At 38.6% G+C, this 19,390-nt stretch overlaps 1 protein-coding gene across 1 annotated transcript in view; it reads right to left on the bottom strand.

The window, feature by feature from the left end:
* phlpp1 (PH domain and leucine rich repeat protein phosphatase 1) overlaps positions 1–19,390 on the bottom strand; it is a 55,583-nt gene that overhangs the window by 12,687 nt on the left and 23,506 nt on the right. The window contains exons 4-10 of the mRNA XM_079876191.1: positions 15,543–15,691; positions 14,470–14,616; positions 12,515–12,742; positions 9,055–9,257; positions 7,574–7,634; positions 7,358–7,453; positions 1,773–1,928 (exon numbers count right to left, since the gene is read on the bottom strand). Of these exons, the coding sequence (XP_079732317.1) occupies positions 1,773–1,928; positions 7,358–7,453; positions 7,574–7,634; positions 9,055–9,257; positions 12,515–12,742; positions 14,470–14,616; positions 15,543–15,691 (1,040 nt within the window). The remainder of the gene's footprint in view (positions 1–1,772; positions 1,929–7,357; positions 7,454–7,573; positions 7,635–9,054; positions 9,258–12,514; positions 12,743–14,469; positions 14,617–15,542; positions 15,692–19,390) is intronic.

A 19,390-nucleotide genomic window follows, 5' to 3' on the forward strand; every position in this document is an offset into this window, starting at 1 on the left:
TCAACTTCTGAGACACAAAAGCCCTTAGTAATGGCGTTTTCAAAGTTTTCAGCGGTGGAGTTTTATTTTACTGCTTTAGGGGGCGTTTACATGACACCGCTTTCAACTAAAAACAGAAAACTTTATACGCATTTTGGCTGTTCATTTGCAACGACCAACTTTACAAAAACAGGTTTGTGTAAGTTTTTGAAAACGATACCGTTATCGTCTAACAGTAAACTACAAAAACGCGAATTTGTGAAAACGTGACATCATGTGCATGTGTTCAGTCTATAGGCATGCACACATACTTGACAAACAAACCAACAATGGCGGATTACAGGACTGTGTTTGTGCTACCTCTAGATACTGAATTTATTAACGCTTTATTTTTTAGCAGATTTACTGCACCACTTCTACGACCAGCGGAGACATATTATTTACATACGTAGAAGCATTTACATACGTAGTTTGTTTACAATGTGACATCGCCAACTACTGGCCTGGCAGCATAATGCAGCGTTTTTAGTCGTTTTCGAGGATCCGCTGTGAACGGGCATCATTTTGACAACGTTGCCGTCTGTATGCGAAACATTTCACAAAGTGCAAAGGAATTTTTTTTTTTACACTTTTAGTACATCATTGTCCTGTAAACATACCCTTAATTTGCAGTGCACACGGGGCCAAACTAGATCCTCCCATTCATAACAGATTACAAAAAAAGATTCAAATTCATAAACTACTGTTCAAAAGTTTGGTATACATTTAATTTTTTATATATATATTTTTTTTTTTTTTTAAAGAAATTAATGCTTTTATTCAGCGAGGATCCTTTAAATTGACCAAAACCGAGAGTAAATACATTTATAATGTTATAAAAGATTTCTATTGCAAATAAATGTTGTTCTATTCAACTTTTAGTTCATCAAAGAATCCTGAAAAATATGTATTATAATTTACAAAAAAATATTAAGCAGCACAAGTGGTTTTCAACATTGATAATAATAATCAGAAATGTTTCTTGAGCATCACATCAGTATTAAAATGATTTCTGAAGGATCATGTGACACTGAAGACTGGAGTAATGATGCTGAAAATTCAGCTTTGATCATTTTAAAATATATTCAAGTACAAAACAGTTATTTTAATAATATTGTAATAATATATCGTAACATTACTGTGTTTACTGCATTTCTGATAAAATAATAAACGCAGCCTTAGTGACCAGAAGAGACTTATTTTAAAGTAGTTTAACTGATTAAGGACAGGTTAATGTATGCAGCGAGTGAGAACAGCACATCTAAACTCTGATCCAAACTCCTGTGAGCTCGTACGTCTGATGGAAAAAGTGAGCGCTTTGCAACACCGCGTAGACAGTAACTCTGATGTTAACATGTTGCTAGTCTAATAACGTGAGCTGGTTTGCTGACCTCAAATGTTCGGCTGGTCTTCTGGTTTTAGAAGTGTCTTGGAGACTTTTCAGCAGGTCAGGACAGCTAAAAACCAGCGAAGACCAGCAAACGAGCTGAGGCTGGTTGAATCGTTTATTATTTTTTTAGCAGGCCACATACAAACACTGAGTAAAATAATCAATGTTTAACTAGATCACCCCTGTTTTGGATATTTTCAGCACTGAATGGACTGTAAATATTTTTACAATCAATGTTGCACAAGGAACTTGTTGCACTGCTTTCTGGGATTGTTTTCAGGAGCATGTTTATAATGTGGCGGCTCACTAGTGTTTGGAAGAGAGCTCTGATGTGCCGCTGCTCTTCAGTGTGTTTGTGTTTCACCTCTCTGATTTCAGGAAGAGATTACAGGGAAGCTCGATGAGATGATTATGCTGCACATCCATCACCTCCACGACGGGACGCTCCACTCGCTCCGGCAAACGCTTCAGCTGGTTGTGACCGGCCAAGATCTTCCTCAAACTGCCACTGCACAGCAACCTGATGGTGGAGATTACAGGGATGTCAGTGTGGCAGTGCAGAAGCTCACATTAAACACACACACACACCTTGTGTTTTCATGTTTTATGGGGACTTTCCATAGACAATGATTTTAATGCTGTACAAACTGAATATTCTATCCCCTAATAAAAAAATTTAAATAAAAAAAACAAGACAATAAAACAAGAATCAACATTGGCTTGGCTTTTCAGAACTGAGGGATTTGAAATGTTGTAAAAAAGATGCAGAGATGACATTTTTATTACTCAACAGGTGCGTAAGGTATTTTATTGAACAGATAAATTGCCATTTGTAGCTCTCTAACAGAGTTTATTGTAAAGCATTATATATTGTGAAGGCTCATTTCATCATGGTTGTTGTGTTGTGTGGTTGCTGTGCTGGAATTTGTTTTTAAGGAAGTACCGTGTCTATTAATGGGTAAAGCTACTGTAGCGTTTTCAGATAGTCAGTTTGAGATCCGTTCCATCTAAACTGATTATATCTCTTAAGCCTAGTAGTGAATGCCGAAGCGAAACAAAAACAAAGTTCTTCAGCAAAATGCATGCCATTTTGTTTTTTATGTGCTAGCTAGAGGGCCAAAAGTTATTTTGTGAACCTTTAATTGTTTATTTCAATAATAGGGCCCTCTATAAATGTATTATCAAAAACGGTGGTAATCAAATGAATAAATAAAACTTAATTTAATCTTTTAAAATGTAATCAAATGAATTTTTAACAATTACATTTATTTTTTTGTGCTGCACAACAGAGATTTTTAGGAGGAAGCAGGAAGCAGACAGACTGGCTAAAGCGACCGTCTGCCAGCCGTCTCGCGTCACCAAGGTCAGATAAATCCCATCACATAGAGCCTCTTTCACCTAGCTATCATCATATAGACTGTGTCTGTTCCCCGAATTAGGACTTACAAAAAACTCCCAAACCCATTTAAGAGGTGAAAATTAAATTGATGTTCAACAAATTAAAAACAGACATAATACAGATGAGCAAATGATAAAGCTCGGTTTGCTGAATATTAGATCCCTTTCTACAAAAGCAAATTACAGATAACCTACTGTAGATGTGCTGTGTTTGACAGAAACCTGGCTAAAACCATACGATTACTTGACTTTAAATGAGTCCACCCCCCAAGATTAGTTATAAACATGAACCTCGTCTGAAAGGCAAAGGGGGAGGTGTTGCTGTAATTTATAGTAATATCTTCAGAATTACTCAGAGGTCTAGTTTCAAGTATAATTCTTTTGAAGTGTTGGTGCTTCATGTAACGTTATCTAGTGTAAGGGATAAATCCTGTTTGAGATTTGTGCTGGCTACTGTATACAGGCCACCAGGGCACCATACCGACTTTATCAAAGAATTTGCTGACTTTCACTCAGAGTTAGTATTGGCTGCAGATAAAGTTATAATTGTTTATTATATTTATTTAGAAATTGTTTATTGTTTATTGATTTTAATATACATGTAGATAACGAAATTGGGATTGGCATTTAGAGACATTCTGAACTCTATTGGAGTTATACTTGAATATTGCGTGGGCAACACGTGTCAGGACCTACTCGTTGTTGTAATCATACTTCATAAAAAATATTGTCACATGGAATCGATGTTGATGGCGTTTAAATTCTGCAGCAGAGCGATGACATCTCAGATCATTATCTAGTCTCATGTGTACTCCATTTAGCCAAGGCTTCAAAACAAACTCCCCGTAACAAATATGGTAGAACTATCACTTATACCACTAAAGATTGCTTTATAAATAATCTTTCTGATCAGTTTCTACTCTTTGGCATACCAGATAGCTTAGAAGGACTCGATGTTGCAACAGAAACTATTGACTCTCATTTCCAGCACTTTAGTCACGTTGCTCCTTTGTGCTTAAAAAAATGTTGAGGAAAATAGTCCAACGCCGTGGTACAACGAGCACACTCAGGCCCTTAAGAGAGCAGCCAGAAAAATGAGGCGCAGATGAAAGAAAACAAAACTAGAGGTATTTCACATTTTGTGGAAGGAAAGTGTTATCGTATACAGAAAGGCCTTAAAAACTGCTAGATCTGCTTATTTTACAACCCTATTAGAAGAGAACAAACACAACCCTAGGTATTTATTTGATACAGTGGCTAGATTAATGAGAAATAAAGCTTCAACTTCAGAAGTTTCCAAGCAGCACAGCAGTAATGACTTTATGAACTTCTTTACTTGCAAGATTGATAATATTAGAGAGATTATATGATGTGTAATATTAGAGAGATTATATGATGAGAGATATATGATGAAATGATATACCTATGCAACCGTCTACTATAGTATCGCATCAGGCAGTGCATTGTAGTCTCCCCGAGGAAAAATTTAATTCATTCGTTGCTATAGGAGAGGAAGAATTTACTAAACCATCTAAATCTACAACATGTATGTTAGACCCTATACCGACTAAGCTACTGAAAGAAATACTTCCAGAATTTATAAATCCTCTTCTTAATATTATTAATTCATAATTGGCATGAGGATACGTACCAATAACTTTTAAGCTGGCTATGATTAAACCTCTTATTAAAAAAATGCAACTTGATCCTGAAGAATTAGTCAATAACAGACCGATCTGGAATCTTCCTTTTCCTGTCAAAGATACTAGAAAAGGCAGTATCCTCACAACTATGTTCCTTCTTAGAAAGAAATGATATCTGAGAGGATTTCCAGTCAGGATTTAGACCGCATCTTAGTACTGAGACAGCTCTCATTAGAGTTACAAATGATTTGCTCTTATCATCCGATCGTGGTTTCATCCGATCATCTCTCTATTAGTGTTACTTGATCTTAGTTCTGCATTTGATACTATCGACCACAACATTCTTTTGAATAGACTCGAAAATTGCGTTGGCATTAGTGGAATTGCACTAGCATGGTTCCAATCTGACCGCAGTAAACAAAGAGGTGTCATATCGATCACAAGTTCAATATGGAGTACCACAAGGCTCAGTACCAGGACCATTGCTTTTCACTCTGTACATGCTACCCCCTTGGGAGATATCATTAGGAAGCATGGCATTAGTTTTCACTGTTATGCTGATGATACTCAGCTGTATGATACTCATTCTTTTGCACCCTGACGAAACATACAAATTCACAAAATTAACTGAATGCATAGTTAATATAAAAATTGGATGACAAGAAATTTCATGCTAAATTCTGAAAAAAAAAAAAAAAAAAAAAACCCCAGAGGTTTTAATTATTTAACCAAAAACCTCCACACATAATAACCTACAATACCGTCTAACAATTGCTGCTCTGTCAAGTGTTCGTCGTCGGTTAGGAACCTGGGTTTGCTCTTTGATACCAATCTTTCATTTGAAATTCACGTGTCTAGTATCTGTAAAACCGCATTTTTCCATCTTAAAAAATATATCTACATTACGACAAATGTTCTCAATGATAAATGCCGAAAAGTTAGTTCATGCGTTCAAGGCTAGATTATTGTAATGCTCTTATGGGTGGTTGCCCTGCTCGATAATAAACAAACTACAGCTGGTCCAAAATGCAGCAGCTTTCCTTACCAGAACCAGGAAGTATGACCATATTAGCCTGGATCTGCAGACAGACTCTGTCAGTTTAAATCTAGACTAGAAACACATCTCTTTAACCTAGCATACACATAACACATTATCAATTTCTATTATTCAAATCAGTTAAATGATTGCTAGGCTGCATAAATTAGGTCAACCGGAATCAGGAACACTTCCTATAAAACCCAATGTACTTGTTACATTGTAAGAAGAATGGCATCCACATTAATATTAGTCTCTCTGTCTCGTCCTTATCCCGAGGTTACCGTAGTCAGCCGGATCCGGTCCATATCCAGATTAGATGGTGGACCTGCACCAAGACACGACCAAAACGCAGCCCTGAATGTCAGCAGAGACCGTGTCTACTAGACAATCCCCTGTGAAGGCATGGTCGCCACGACAGCCATCGGCACAGATCCTCAGCAAAGACCACGAGAACCAGACAGGTCCTCCGCACAGACCCTATGGCCAGCTTTGGCTCCATACCGGCATGATGATTTGATCTTCAAGCAAAAGGAACTGGATGAATATTTGAATGCTACCTGTTACGTGGGAGTTTTGTTGCAGTTACCTGGTAGCTCACCTGCAATCAACCGGTTAATTGGTATCACCTGATGGGCGCCATTTTAAATCCAGGACACATGCTCATTCTCTCTGGTCTTGCAGCCAGCACTGCAGGAGCAGTGTTGTTATCTCTACAGTCCCCTTTTTCTTTTAGAATTCAATAAACTTTATTTTTGATAGGCAGACTTCAGTCTTTGTGTACTTTATGTTGCTTCCCTAGTGCCAGGTTTGTAACACTACTGATCCCTATCTGAATTCTGACTTGTGATGCTGCCTGCACTGGCAAAAGTAGCCTAATGATTATGAATGCGTCGGGAAAAAATAGCAAGGAGACATTTTAATTGTTTTTTAATAAACTAGTGTTTTCTGAGTAAGTGTTCCATCTGGCAAAGATGAAGATGACGATGCTGACTTGTCATCTCCGCAGTATAGTAAACGCGTGCGCGCCTATAGAGAGAAATGCACCTTTCATTTGGATTACATAATCAGAGAGTATTTGTTTTCGAATTGGTTCGTTTAAAGTAGACATTTCAAGCTTTCTATAGGCTATTTCTCATATCTGTGAGGCAAGTATCCTATACGCTGAGTTTCGGTTCATTTGTGACGTGTTCCAGTTCTTCTTGCTGTCGAAGACGGAGCAACTTTCTGCTTGTAAGTTTATTCCGTGCACTGTCAAGTGCTTCAACAGATCTGTTGTGTTGCCGGTCTTGGCAGCAAATATCTTGGTGCAAATATTTTGCGCTGATGGCAAGCGAGCCTGGTGAAATATAGCCACACTTTTGATCTTTTCCACTTCTTTTACATCTATGGGGGTTGGGACGCTTGCACACTACAGCCTCACATATGAGCCACGTCTCTGTGGGCAACCACGTAACACTAGTGTTTTCCATGATGCCTCGCCACTCATTGGCTCACTGACATTGACGAGATTAACCCCTTAGTCATCGAAATTTGGTACCAAACAACAAGACATTTTTTGATACTCTATGGTATCGAGGCAATTGGGTTGGTGCCTAAAAAGTATAGAACACAATACCCTGTTCTACCCAGGATTTTCTGCTTTGTGGAAATCATAGGGGCCTACATTTTTATTAAAATAATGCCGACTTTAAATGGCATGATTCTTTCCCTTAAATTTGTACAATTGTCATTAACTATTGGCATCAATGTTAGTGTTTGCAAAATGCCAATCTGTTGCTATGGCAATGACTATGTAAATCATCAGGAGTCCATGAGTGACTGAAATGTGGCTGAACGCACAAACCACTGCAGTTTCACTCAGACACTCACCACGGAGGAAGTTCAGCGATGTTGTTGTGACTGACGTCTAGAACCTCCAGTTTCTTGCTTTCACTCAACCAATCGGGAAGAGACGTCATACAGTTCCTGTAAGAGAGCGAACACACACAGCTGATGACACACGCAAGGAAACTTCATGTCACGATGTGGGTTTGACCGCAGTGATCAAATAGTAACAAAGATACAAGTGAGAGAGATCAAACCCACCTGGAGATGTCCACGTACGTGAGGTTAGAGGCCACAGGACTCACGTCTAACTCTTGCAGCTCTGTGGAACAGATGTCGTAAGGCATCAAGCAAACGAATGGATGTTGTGTGTTAAATAGTAAAGGGATAGCTCAATGAAAATTAGCCCATGATTTACTCACCCTCAATTCATCCTAGGTGTACATGACATTCTTCTTTCAGGCGAACATAATCGGAGTTATATAAAAAAATGTCCTGGCTCTTCCAAGCTTTATAATGGCAGTGAATTGCTGTTTCTGTTTTGAAGTCCATAAAAGTGCATCCGTCCATCATTAAACTGCATCTATCCATGATAAAAGTGCATCTATACATGATAAAACTGCATCTATCCATCATAAAAGTGCATCTATCCATCATAAAAGTGCACCTATCCATCATAAAACTGCATCTATACATGATAAAACTGCATCTATACATGATAAAACTGCATCTATCCATCATTAAACTGCATCTATACATGATAAAAGTGCATCTATCCATCATAAAAGTGCACCTATCATCATAAAACTGCATCTATCCATGATAAAAGTGCATTTATCCATCATAAAACTGCATCTATCCATCATAAAACTGCATCTATACATGATAAAAGTGCATCTATCCATCATAAAAGTGCACCTATCATCATAAAACTGCACCTATCCATCATAAAACTGCATCTATCCATGATAAAAGTGCATTTATCCATCTTAAAACTGCATCTATCCATCATAAAACTGCATCTATCCATCATAAAACTGCATCTATACATGATAAAACTGCATCTATACATGATAAAACTGCATCTATACATGATAAAACTGCATCTATACATGATAAAAGTGCTCCACAGGGCTCTGGGGGGTTGATAAAGGCCTTCTGAAGCGTAGCGAAAATATTCATATTTAACACGTTAACAAAGTAAAATTCTAGCTTCAGGCCAAACGCAGTCTACTTACACTTAAGGCGCAACTAACTCAACTTGTGACGTCAGAAGTAGCGTAGTGTATCATGGGGCGTAAATATCAGCAGTGCGTCGCATTACTCGTATAAGTTGCGCTCGATCCGTATGTTCGTTTGGCTGGAAGCTAGTTATTTTACTTTATTAAGTTTTAAATGTGGATATTTTTCTTACACAAACGCATCGCTTCACTTCAGAAGGTCTTTATTAAGTTCCTTATTGAGTTTGTTTATGATGGACGGATGCTCTTTTATCATGGATAGATGCAGTTTAATGATGGATGGATGCACTTTTATGGACTTCAAAACAGAAACAGCAATTCACTCCCATTATAAAGCTCGGAAGAGCCAGGACATTTATTAATATAACTCCGATTGTATTCGTCTGAAAATAGAATGTCATATACTCCTAAGGACGACTTCAGGGTGAGTAAATCATGGGCTAATTTTCATTTTTGGGTGAACTATCCCTTTAATGTGAGGCAAAATGGTGTGTGCGCTACCGTTGTAGGAGGCGTAGAGAGCCTTGAGTGCGCAGCCACGCAGACGCAGGCGAGCGATGCGGTTCCTCTGACAGTGCAGGACCTCCAGCCGCGGGAACATGGACACGTCCAGCTCAGACAGGCGGTTATCGCGCACGTCCAGCTGCGTCACGTGACGCAGAAACTCCGGCTCGTCCGGCACCACGCTGGAGATCTGGTTCAGACTGAGGAGACGGAAAAATTCACCAAAGCTATTGTAAATACATTACGCAACATGATTCAACATGATTAAAATGTTGCTGAAATATCTGTAGTAAACAATCTACTAAATGATTTCTGTCGTCTGATTGATAGTTCATACTGTTTTAGCAAGGAAAGGGCATTTTAGAATAATTGTAAAATTGTCCACTTTTAGCTTGTGTTTCACATGTCTTTTTGCTGTAAAACTTTTAATGATTTTTATAAAGTGAATGTAAGAACTTTTATATTGTTAGTATTATTTTATCTGTACATAATTTCAAACAAATTATGTTAAAATGTGAGTTCAGATATGTTCCATCAGCCTTCTGAGAAAGGTTTATTTGTTCATCTCTCATTCATCATTGTATTGCATTATATGTTGTAAAACTACAGAGCTTTGATCATAAAACCAAGCATTAAATATCATCTTCTTAAGACATATTATTGGCAGATATAGAGTAAAGACTGCTGTCTGTTATAGTGTTGATTCATTCATTCAAATAGCATATTCTTGCTCTAAATATAATTGAGCTGTTTTTTTCCTCCACAAGTATGAGCTCCATATTCTCACTAGGCTGTATCATACTATATGAGCCATAAGAGCCTGGTGTAGCAAATATTATCCTCAAAAAAAGCTCCAATGCAAACCTTTTTGTTTGCTATTTTATGTTCAGTAAACTGTTACTTTAAAAAAATGTTTTTTCTGACTAATATTATTTCATATGTCAGGCTTTACATGGTTAACATTAGATAATCCATTAAGTCAAGTCAAGTCATCTTCATTTATATAGCGCTTTTAACAATGTAGATTGTTTCAAAGCAGCTTTAAGAGATAAACGTATAATTTAAGGTAACAGAGATTGTTTTGGCTTTATAGCGGTTCTTTAATAAAGTTATTTTCCAGCTAAAGTTAGTTTTGAGTTAGTCATTAGCTAACATGAAGTAAAAATGAGCAATGATTTTTTTCATTATTTAATGATTTTTTTTAATGCATTTACAACTGAGCATCACACACTATTAGACTGAGAATCGCACATTAGTAGACGTTCAAAACAAGCTCACGCGGAAAAATGGGCCTTGTTGCCAGGAGACCAATGAAAAATGGGCTCAAAATATCAAATATGTTTGATTTCATCCGTCTGAATGGAATCACAGTCTGAACCTAAAAATAGAGTCTCTGTGCTCATCATACACGACTAATAATAATAATAATAATAATAATAATAAGTTTAATTTATATAGCGCCTTTCCCAAGCTCAAGGACGCTTCACAATGACAGTAAATAACAAGCAGTTTACAAATAAACGGACAATTGACATTTGCCCAGACTACGTGATTTTCTGTCAAATCTGTCAACTCTGACTGCCGAATATATATGCAGACTGATTCTGACTGGCATTGACTCGTCCAGACTGCATATCAGGGCAAAAAATCTGGGTAAAAGTATTCAAGCTTGTGATTAGAGATTACAGTACAGTTGCCCCTTGTTTTTTCATGCTAATTCAAAGAGCATCAAAGGGATAGTTCACCCAAAAAATGAAAATGTTCTCTCCCTCAAGTTGCTCCAAACCTGTGTGAGTTTCCTTGTTCTGTTGAACACAAAAGAAGATGTTTGGAAGAATGTTGGTGACCAGACAGTTGACGGCACCCATGGACTTCCATAGTAGGTAACTGATGACAACATTTTCATTTTTGGGGTGAACTGTCCCTCTAACTAATGTTACCAGACACAACTTTGGATTTTAAAACTGTATTAGTAGCCTAAACGTTGAAATGAACATAAACTAAGAATATTAAATGCTGAAGAATTATTGTTCATTGTTAGATAATGTTCACAAATTACAGTTGTGTTACCAATATACTATATCTCTGATGCATTCTCACAGAGTAAAGTAGGAAAAATAACAGTGTTTGAATGTCTAAATCAAATGTAATATGATTTCAATTCACTGTAGATTTCACAGCCACGTGAGATACCAAACGGGTATTGGCCAAAAAACAAACTCCAAAACTTGAAGGAACATTTTAATTATTACACATTATACCATGGTCTGGGTGAATACTCGATTCTGATTGGCTGCAAGGTGTCCATTAAAAAGTGATAGAGGACACCTAGTAAATAAACCGTAACCAGGGAAACCAAGTTATTGTTTGTAAAAACTTATGATTTCGATTGTAAAACTAATTCAAATATAAACTAATGTTTTAAAAATGTGTTATTTGGCAAGTGACCATGGTATAAGCGGGTTAATGACCTTCGAGGTGTCCATTGTCAGGTATTAATGGACCTTCGCTGCGCGTCGGACAGTTCACGCCTCGCCGTCGTCCATTAAAGGAGAACTCCGGTCAATTTTAACATTGAGCTCATTTTTTTGTAAATTTGGAGTGCTGTCAATACAGAGAACAACGACAAAAATCGGTGTTGCCTACACCGTGTTATCCTCTTTTTAAAATTTGCACCCTGTTGACTTCAATGGGGCAAGTTTTAAACCTGCTTTTAGCCTCTTTACATCCTTGATGTGTCATTACAAGTGCACAGGTCATGTGAGTGATTCCTTCAGAGTGAACACGGGTGAATCTGACTGCAGTAGATGTGAAAGATATGAATAAAAATTATATTTATTTAGCCAGCGCACATACCTGTATTTACATCCTGTTTTCGGTCAAAGTCCATAGTAATCGATTGTCGAGTTCACGCGCATTGGTTTAGTACCTATGATCATGAGCGTGAACTTGACAATCGATTACTATGGACTTTGACCGAAAACAGGAAATAAATACAGGTATGAGCGCTGGCTAAATAAATATCATTTTTATCCATATCTTTCACATCTACTGCAGTCAGATTGACCCGTGTTCACTCTGAAGGAATCACTCACATGACCTGTGCACTTGTAATGACACATCAAGGATGTTAAGAGGCTAAAAGCAGGTTTAAAACTTGCCCCATAGAAGTCAACAGGGTGCAAATTTTAAAAAGAGGATAACACGGTGTAGGCAACACCGATTTTTGTCGTTGTTCTCTGTACTGACAGCACTCCAAATTTACAAAAAAATGAGCTCAATGTTAAAATTGACCGGAGTTCTCCTTTAATACCTGACAATGGACACCCTTACTTAAATTCAACTAATACATTAAATAACTGAACAGACTTGAGGCAGTGATTTCCCCACGGTTCAGTGTGAAGTGTAGGCTACTATCACAGCTAGTGTGTAGTCCGTGTGATGTGCTTGTGCTCACCGGAGGTCGACGTGCTTGAGCGTCAGCAGACGGAAGGCCTGTAGCGTCAGCACCGGCACTTTATTTCCAGCCATGCAGAGTCTCTCGACGGCGGGCAGCCGCTCCAGCACCGACGGCACCTGTGTGAACTCATTGAAGGACAGGCCCAGGTAGGCCAGCCTCTGCAGAAAGCCCAGCTCCACGGGGAGAGCGCACAGCAGGTTCCCGTCCAGGACAAACGTCTGCAGACTGACACAGAGACGGACATGAGCTCAACAACAACTACACAGCACACAAAAATAAGTTTGAAGAACGTTTTGCTAACATTCGTGTTATGAATGTTTTAAAAACATTTTGTTTTCTTGGTTGAGAGAATGTTAAGGAAACATTCCATGTTTTCATTTTGCATACATTATGAGATTTGAATGTTTTCTGAACCTTCTGAATCAAGCAGTAACATTTAAAAAATGTTAGATGAACATCCAACTAAAGCGCTTCAGGACAGAACGACGCATACGTTTTAGTGCTAACATTTTGAGAGCATTATTAATAACCAGATAACCTTGAACGTACATTCTATGAATGTTACTGGAAGAGCGTTTGTTCATAGCTTTGAGAGAACGTGAGCTAACGTTTCCTGTTAGCTGGGTATTACTATGCAAAGCAAGGAGGCTTTTCTGCAAGGATGTTTATTGTTACTACAGTAAAACTCTGGAAACTCGACACTTGAGAGGCTGGATGAGCACGAGTGTGTCCAGCAGGTGGCAGCAGTGCAGTGAGTGTCACATGACTGCCTCATGACTGCCTGACTCCACATCACATATCTACTGTAAGTTTGGCTGCGTTTAACTCCACTTTTAGATTTACACACGCACTTCCCTAAGCACTTTCCCTCGGGGGAATCCCTACTGTTCAACTTCGTGAAGGAGGGAAGCTTATTTGGACAGACCATCGACCCCTCAATTTTGGCCGAGGGAACGAGTCTACTCAACATGTACACTTCAGGGCAATCCATAGACCACAATGCATCATGATTGTGACATCACAGCAGGCCAACTTAATTTAGCCCCACCCCACACAACCCCACACCCCAATGATATTGGAGTTATTTTGACATTTAATCACGTTCAATACTTGTAAGCTGACTGTATTTTTTTTTCACAGTTATAGTTAATTGTATTATAATTTTCGGGGGGGGGGGGGGGGGGGTATATATAAATAAATGAATACATTCATAATTAATATTTGTTTATATTTAATATTTTAACAGCCCAAGAATACATTATGGCCTACAGAATGGTGCATAAAACAAATTCATAAGGAAAAATTCCAGGTGATCAAGTAGTGGGCACTCGTGCAAAGTAAGTCCTTGGTAAGCAAAACAGTCCACGTAAAATAATGTATTATCCTTAGACTTAATATTATTGGTTAATATTGTTCATAACAGTAAGACAAGGAAAGCAGCAAGTTATTACATATACAATATGTTGTTTAGACTAAACTGCACTGATGAAACAGTCACAATAAGACCAGAAAAGTGTGACTGGGGGAAAAATGGTTACAGAAGTGCAAGCCAAAATTTAGACCTTGAGAGAATAATAGTTCATGAACATGTCAAAGCGAACAGGGTGTTGCGATGCTACGATGGACGCTTCGATACCATACAGCATCATCATCCACCCATTCAGTTTCTATGACGCTTGCTTTTGCCCTAGACAGAGTGTTAGTCTACTCAACTGCTTCCTCATGACTCGTAGCAACACAGCTAAAAGTATTCCTAATATGCTGGACCTTTTAGTGAAAGTAGCCAGTTGAGACAAGCCTTCACAAGCACCAGCAAGAGCTGAGTTTGTGATGTTTGTGTTTGGGGAGGTGCAACTCTCCGTTTGCAAGGACATTTGAATATGCTTTATTTTTGTAGTTCCGCAGAAACGACACACTTCACCTTCAAACACATCCATGGCGGACACACTCACTTGGTCATTTTGCCCACGTCAGGATGGATGGAGGTCAGGTGGTTGCAGCTGAGGTTGACCTCCGTCAGCGTGCTAATGGAGCAGATGTGCAGCGGGAAACTTCCCAGCTGGTTATTAGAGAGATTGAGACTCCGCAAACGGGAAAATCTGCAGTAGAAGAGAGGAAATTTGCCAACTATTAACCTCACACAGTGTCCTTCTTATAGAGGAACCATGACACTTTAGCTAACTTCGTTAAATCATCTTTTCATCCACAATGTAGCATTTAGCATGACCTCATTACATCAGTATTACATAAAATTCACAAAAAAATAAATAAATCAAAACAAAATGTTCATGTTCTCATTTGACAAAGCTGTTGATAGATATACTGATACTGACAGTTCTAAGAAAGTGCGTAAATCCTAAAGTGACTAAATATCGTCCTGGCCTAATCATACAGAATCTCATCATTTACTAAATACTGGCTACAGCCGTACAGTTAAACACTGTTAAATTTAAATGCTTTGGCAACACAAGTTGTACGATTTATCTCCGCTTCTGGTCAGACGGGATGCATTTCCCATTTCCAATAGTAGATGACAGTAGATTCTACCGAGTGGGCCGGTAAGTCATTTGATTATTATCCTCGACTATTCATTTAATTCACTTTAAACAATTACGTTCAGTACTTTTCATTTTATATGAATTGCAGTGTATTTCTAAAATGTCTGCAATAAAATTTCAATGTTGACATTCTTGTCCAAACACCTAGGGCACAATGAATTCAGTTTTATTTCCGAAATTGCGTGTTTTCCAGATTTTAAATGGTTCTGGATTCTACTGTAATGGTTTAACTTAATTTAATTTTAATAATCCAAAAAATGTCCAATCGATTGAATTAATACAAATAATAATGGCCTATGAAATGTATGGTTTTTAGAAATGTTCTGTTTTCTGATTTAATACAAATGTATTATTAAAAATGCTGGAATTCACCAAACTTTAGATTAATTAATCTTTAAAAATGTAATCAAATTAAAATGTGAACAATTTGAGGCGGTGGAAAGCTGATCTGTGAAACACACACTGACCTCTGGAGCTGCAGCAGCGTCTGGTCAGCCGGCAGAAAGTTGTGCTTGAGGTTGAGATGCGTCAGGTCTTGACTGTACAGCAGGTTGGGCGGCAGTTTCTCTAGACTACAGCAAGACAGATCCACCGAACTGATCCTCTGAGACACCATCTGACGGACGGACACACAGACAGGTCATTCATCGAGGTATGGGGTCACAGCAAGGTCAACAAGGAATTGCGCATCTGTGGGATTTTCTTTCCCAGCTGTTTTCTGCAGGGTTATTATAGTTTTGATAACATTTTTTGTTGCTTGAAATAAAATTAACATTAACTGAAATAAAATAAAATATAACTATAGATAATTTCAATCAAATGTTTCTGTTAGTTGTCAAGACAGCATTTCCATTTGCATTTTGGTTAACTTCATGTATGCAACTTCATGTATGCAACTCTTGGTGGAAATAACACCACAACACTTATTTCCATCAAGAGGTGCATCAATATTTGGTCCAGATCTTGTGTTGTCTGTGCAAGAGTCCGGCGCTCTGTAAAGTCTCCTCCAGCACATCCCAAAGACTTTCAGTGAATTTAAGATCTGGCCTCAGAGGAGCAGACTCATGTGTGAAAATTATTCTCCATGCTCCTCACAACCATTCTTTCACTGTTTGAGCCTGACGAATCTGGACATAGTCATCCTGGAATATGGCCATGATGTGTCTCCTACATGGTTGTTTAAGAAATGAAAAGCTACACACTCCATCAGTTAGGGTTAGAAGAACTGTTGCCAAACATATAACATGCTAGAAACATAATAATCACTGAAATAATGATCCAGTCATACACTCTTAAGCATTTGCATATTTAAATCCAAACAGCGACTTTTCATTTTTGGCCGGGCAGTGTATAACATCTCACTGATACTGAAATAACACGGGTTTTCTGGTCCAGCAGGTGAACATGGTCACTTAGTAAAGTAGCAGCACACTCTCCTCAACAACAAACTATCATGATAAAGTGAACCAGCATTCATTAATAACACAGCACACGTCGCTCATAACATGACACGATCACATTAACACAGCAGCCTGAAACCTCTTGTGAGGTTTTTCTAATCTGAGGGTCCCGGTGGGCAGGACGGCTCTCACGGCACAAGGTTGTCTCTGGGAACGGCACAGTAAAATAGGCTGGCCAGGCTTGCCCTACTTGCGTTTTGTTTAGGATAGTTCGTTCGTAGTAAAGTATGCTAAAGTAGGACTCCCAACTAGGGCTTTTCACACTCTTTCTGTGATGGAATGATGAGGTGTCATTTTCAGGGCAAATATAGCTTAGATCAGAACAATGAGGAGCTCCAGAGTATCTGCGTTTCAACCATGTAAAGAGGTGAGAAGGTGTGTGTAAACGTGCTGCAGAAGCACAGAGGTCTGAAGTCCACGAGCAGAAAAACACACGCTGATTTACAGCAGGGGAACGAGTGCACTTCTGCCAGATCCAACCAGTTTATTTCTCATGAGCCCTTTACAGTATGTTCAGGGCTGAAATGAACGCACATCACTAGATAAATGTTAACGGCAAGAAAAAATTAGACCGGGCAAAGTTCACCATACTGTAAGAACTGAGTCACATCATAAATGTTTAACAAACATCCCCAGTCCAGGTGTGATTCAGACATGTATGGTGATAATGCTTAAAAAGAGGGTTGTGTTGCCAAGCTTAATGTAGTCTATGTGAGTAAATGAGCCCTGATATTTCAAGCGTTCAGTCTTCAAGTACACACAGAGTGATCTGGAAGTTGAGTACGGATCACAAGGTTCTCTTGATTCATTCTGAGCTTTGCTTTAGTTGTGTTCGGGTCTCACTACATTCCCCGTTCACACTGTTAACAGAACGCAGCCAATTACAGTAATGGATTATTGCTCAGTCCCTCGAGGATTTTTAACAGAAACACCAAATATATAATATCAACTATCATCTTATGTACATTATGTATTATGACAAATGCCTGCGGAAAGTGTCAACGGCCTTGTGATTGTTGTTGTTAATCATACAACATGATCAAATCTTTTAATATTTAATATTATTGGCCAAACAACATTTAACTCAAATGTTCATTTAATCTTTAATATTTGGCCACTTCTTTACGAAGGAAATGCTACAACCACTGTAATTTCTTGAACAGGAATATGAAATCAAAATATGTGAACTCAGAGCGAGAGTTTAAACTTCTATTTTGAAATGGTTACGTGACAAATTTGATAAAATGGTGTACATTGCGTTCCCAGATGACCGTTATAAGCAACTCAAACTCACAGCATATGCAGAGATGGAGTCTGAGACGCTCCACACATGTAAATAATAAAAAGATCATTATCATTTGAAGCAGCATTTACTGTGAACGGGGCCACTCTGAAACACACATAACCTACACATGTAAATAAATAAAGTGCATTATATATATACACAGTTGTAATCAAAATCATTCAACCCCCATTGCAAATCAGATTTATTGGCAAAATTTGCAGACTTTCAGATGTTTGCAATGAACAAAATCAAACAAAAGTAATTGAAATAGCTCAACACAACAAATGTTTCAAGAGGTTTCACCAAATTCAACTGAAAATGCAACTTTTAATGACTTCTGCAGTCTCAAAAAATATTCAACCGCTTCATGGCAAGCATTTTTAGTACTTAGTAGAACAGCCTTTTGCTGTTATGACCTGCTGCAAACGAGATGTATAACCAGACAGCAGCTTCTGGCAGCATTTCTGATGAATCTTAGCCCGTTCCTCATGAGTAATGACCTCCAGTTCAGTAATGTTCTTGGGTTTGCGTGCCTCAACCGCCTTCTTCAAATCCCATCAGAGACTTTCTATGGGGTTCAAGTCAGGTGACTGTGATGCCACTGTGGAATCTTCCAGGACTTCTTCTGCAACCAAGCCTTGGTGGAATTTGAGGTATGCTTGGGATCATTGTCCTGTTGGAAGGTTCACTGACGCCCAAGCTTCAACTTCCTCACTGACGTCTTGACGTTTTCTCATAGGATTTCCTGATATACAAAAATTAATCCATCTTGCTTTCCACACGCTGCGGGTTTCCAGTGCCGAGAATGCAAAGCAGCCGCAGAGCATCACAGATCCACCATGCTGAACTGAGAGTCAGAGTTCTTTACAGCTAATGCTTCATTCTTCTTCCTCCAGAGATACCGCTGATCCATAGGGCCGAAAAGTTCTGTGGCTTATGTATATGATTTTGAGCAAATTGGAGCCGTCTTTTCTTGTGCTTCTGGGTCAGTAGTGGTGTTCGTCTTGGAGTTGTGGCATGGAAACCGCATGCATTTAGTATGTGCCTTACTGTGCAAGCTGAAACTTCAGTGCCTGGTGCCTCCAAGTCTTGCTGCAGTCCCTCGAGTTTTTTTCTGGTTGCAGCCGTTGATAGCTTCCTTTTTCTGCCCCGTCCGGGTAGTGTAACCACTGTTCCTTTAACTTAGAACTCGCAAACTATGCTTCCAACGGTGTCTCTAGGAACATTTAGTGCCTTCTTTTTGTATCCTGGTCCTTGTTTGTGAAGGGCAATCATACTTAACTTTTTGGACCATTATTTTGACTAAGCCATATTTCTTACATGCAGTCAAACGTGACACTCAACAAACCTAGACACTTCAGATATTTTGTGTGTTCTAGCTCAAGCACACCTGGTGTAACTAATGAAGCCCTTGATTAGTCACATCAGGTTTGCTTGAGACAACACTTGTTTTGCAGATTTGTGCTGTCGAGAGGGATTCGAATCAGGGGGTTGAATCATTTTGAGACTGCAGAAGTCATTAAAAGTTGCATTTTCAGTTGAATTTGGGAAAACCACTTGAAACATTTGT

The sequence above is a fragment of the Squalius cephalus genome, assembly GCF_949319135.1.
Source record: "Squalius cephalus genome assembly, chromosome: 7".
NCBI classification, from domain to species: domain Eukaryota; kingdom Metazoa; phylum Chordata; class Actinopteri; order Cypriniformes; family Leuciscidae; genus Squalius; species Squalius cephalus.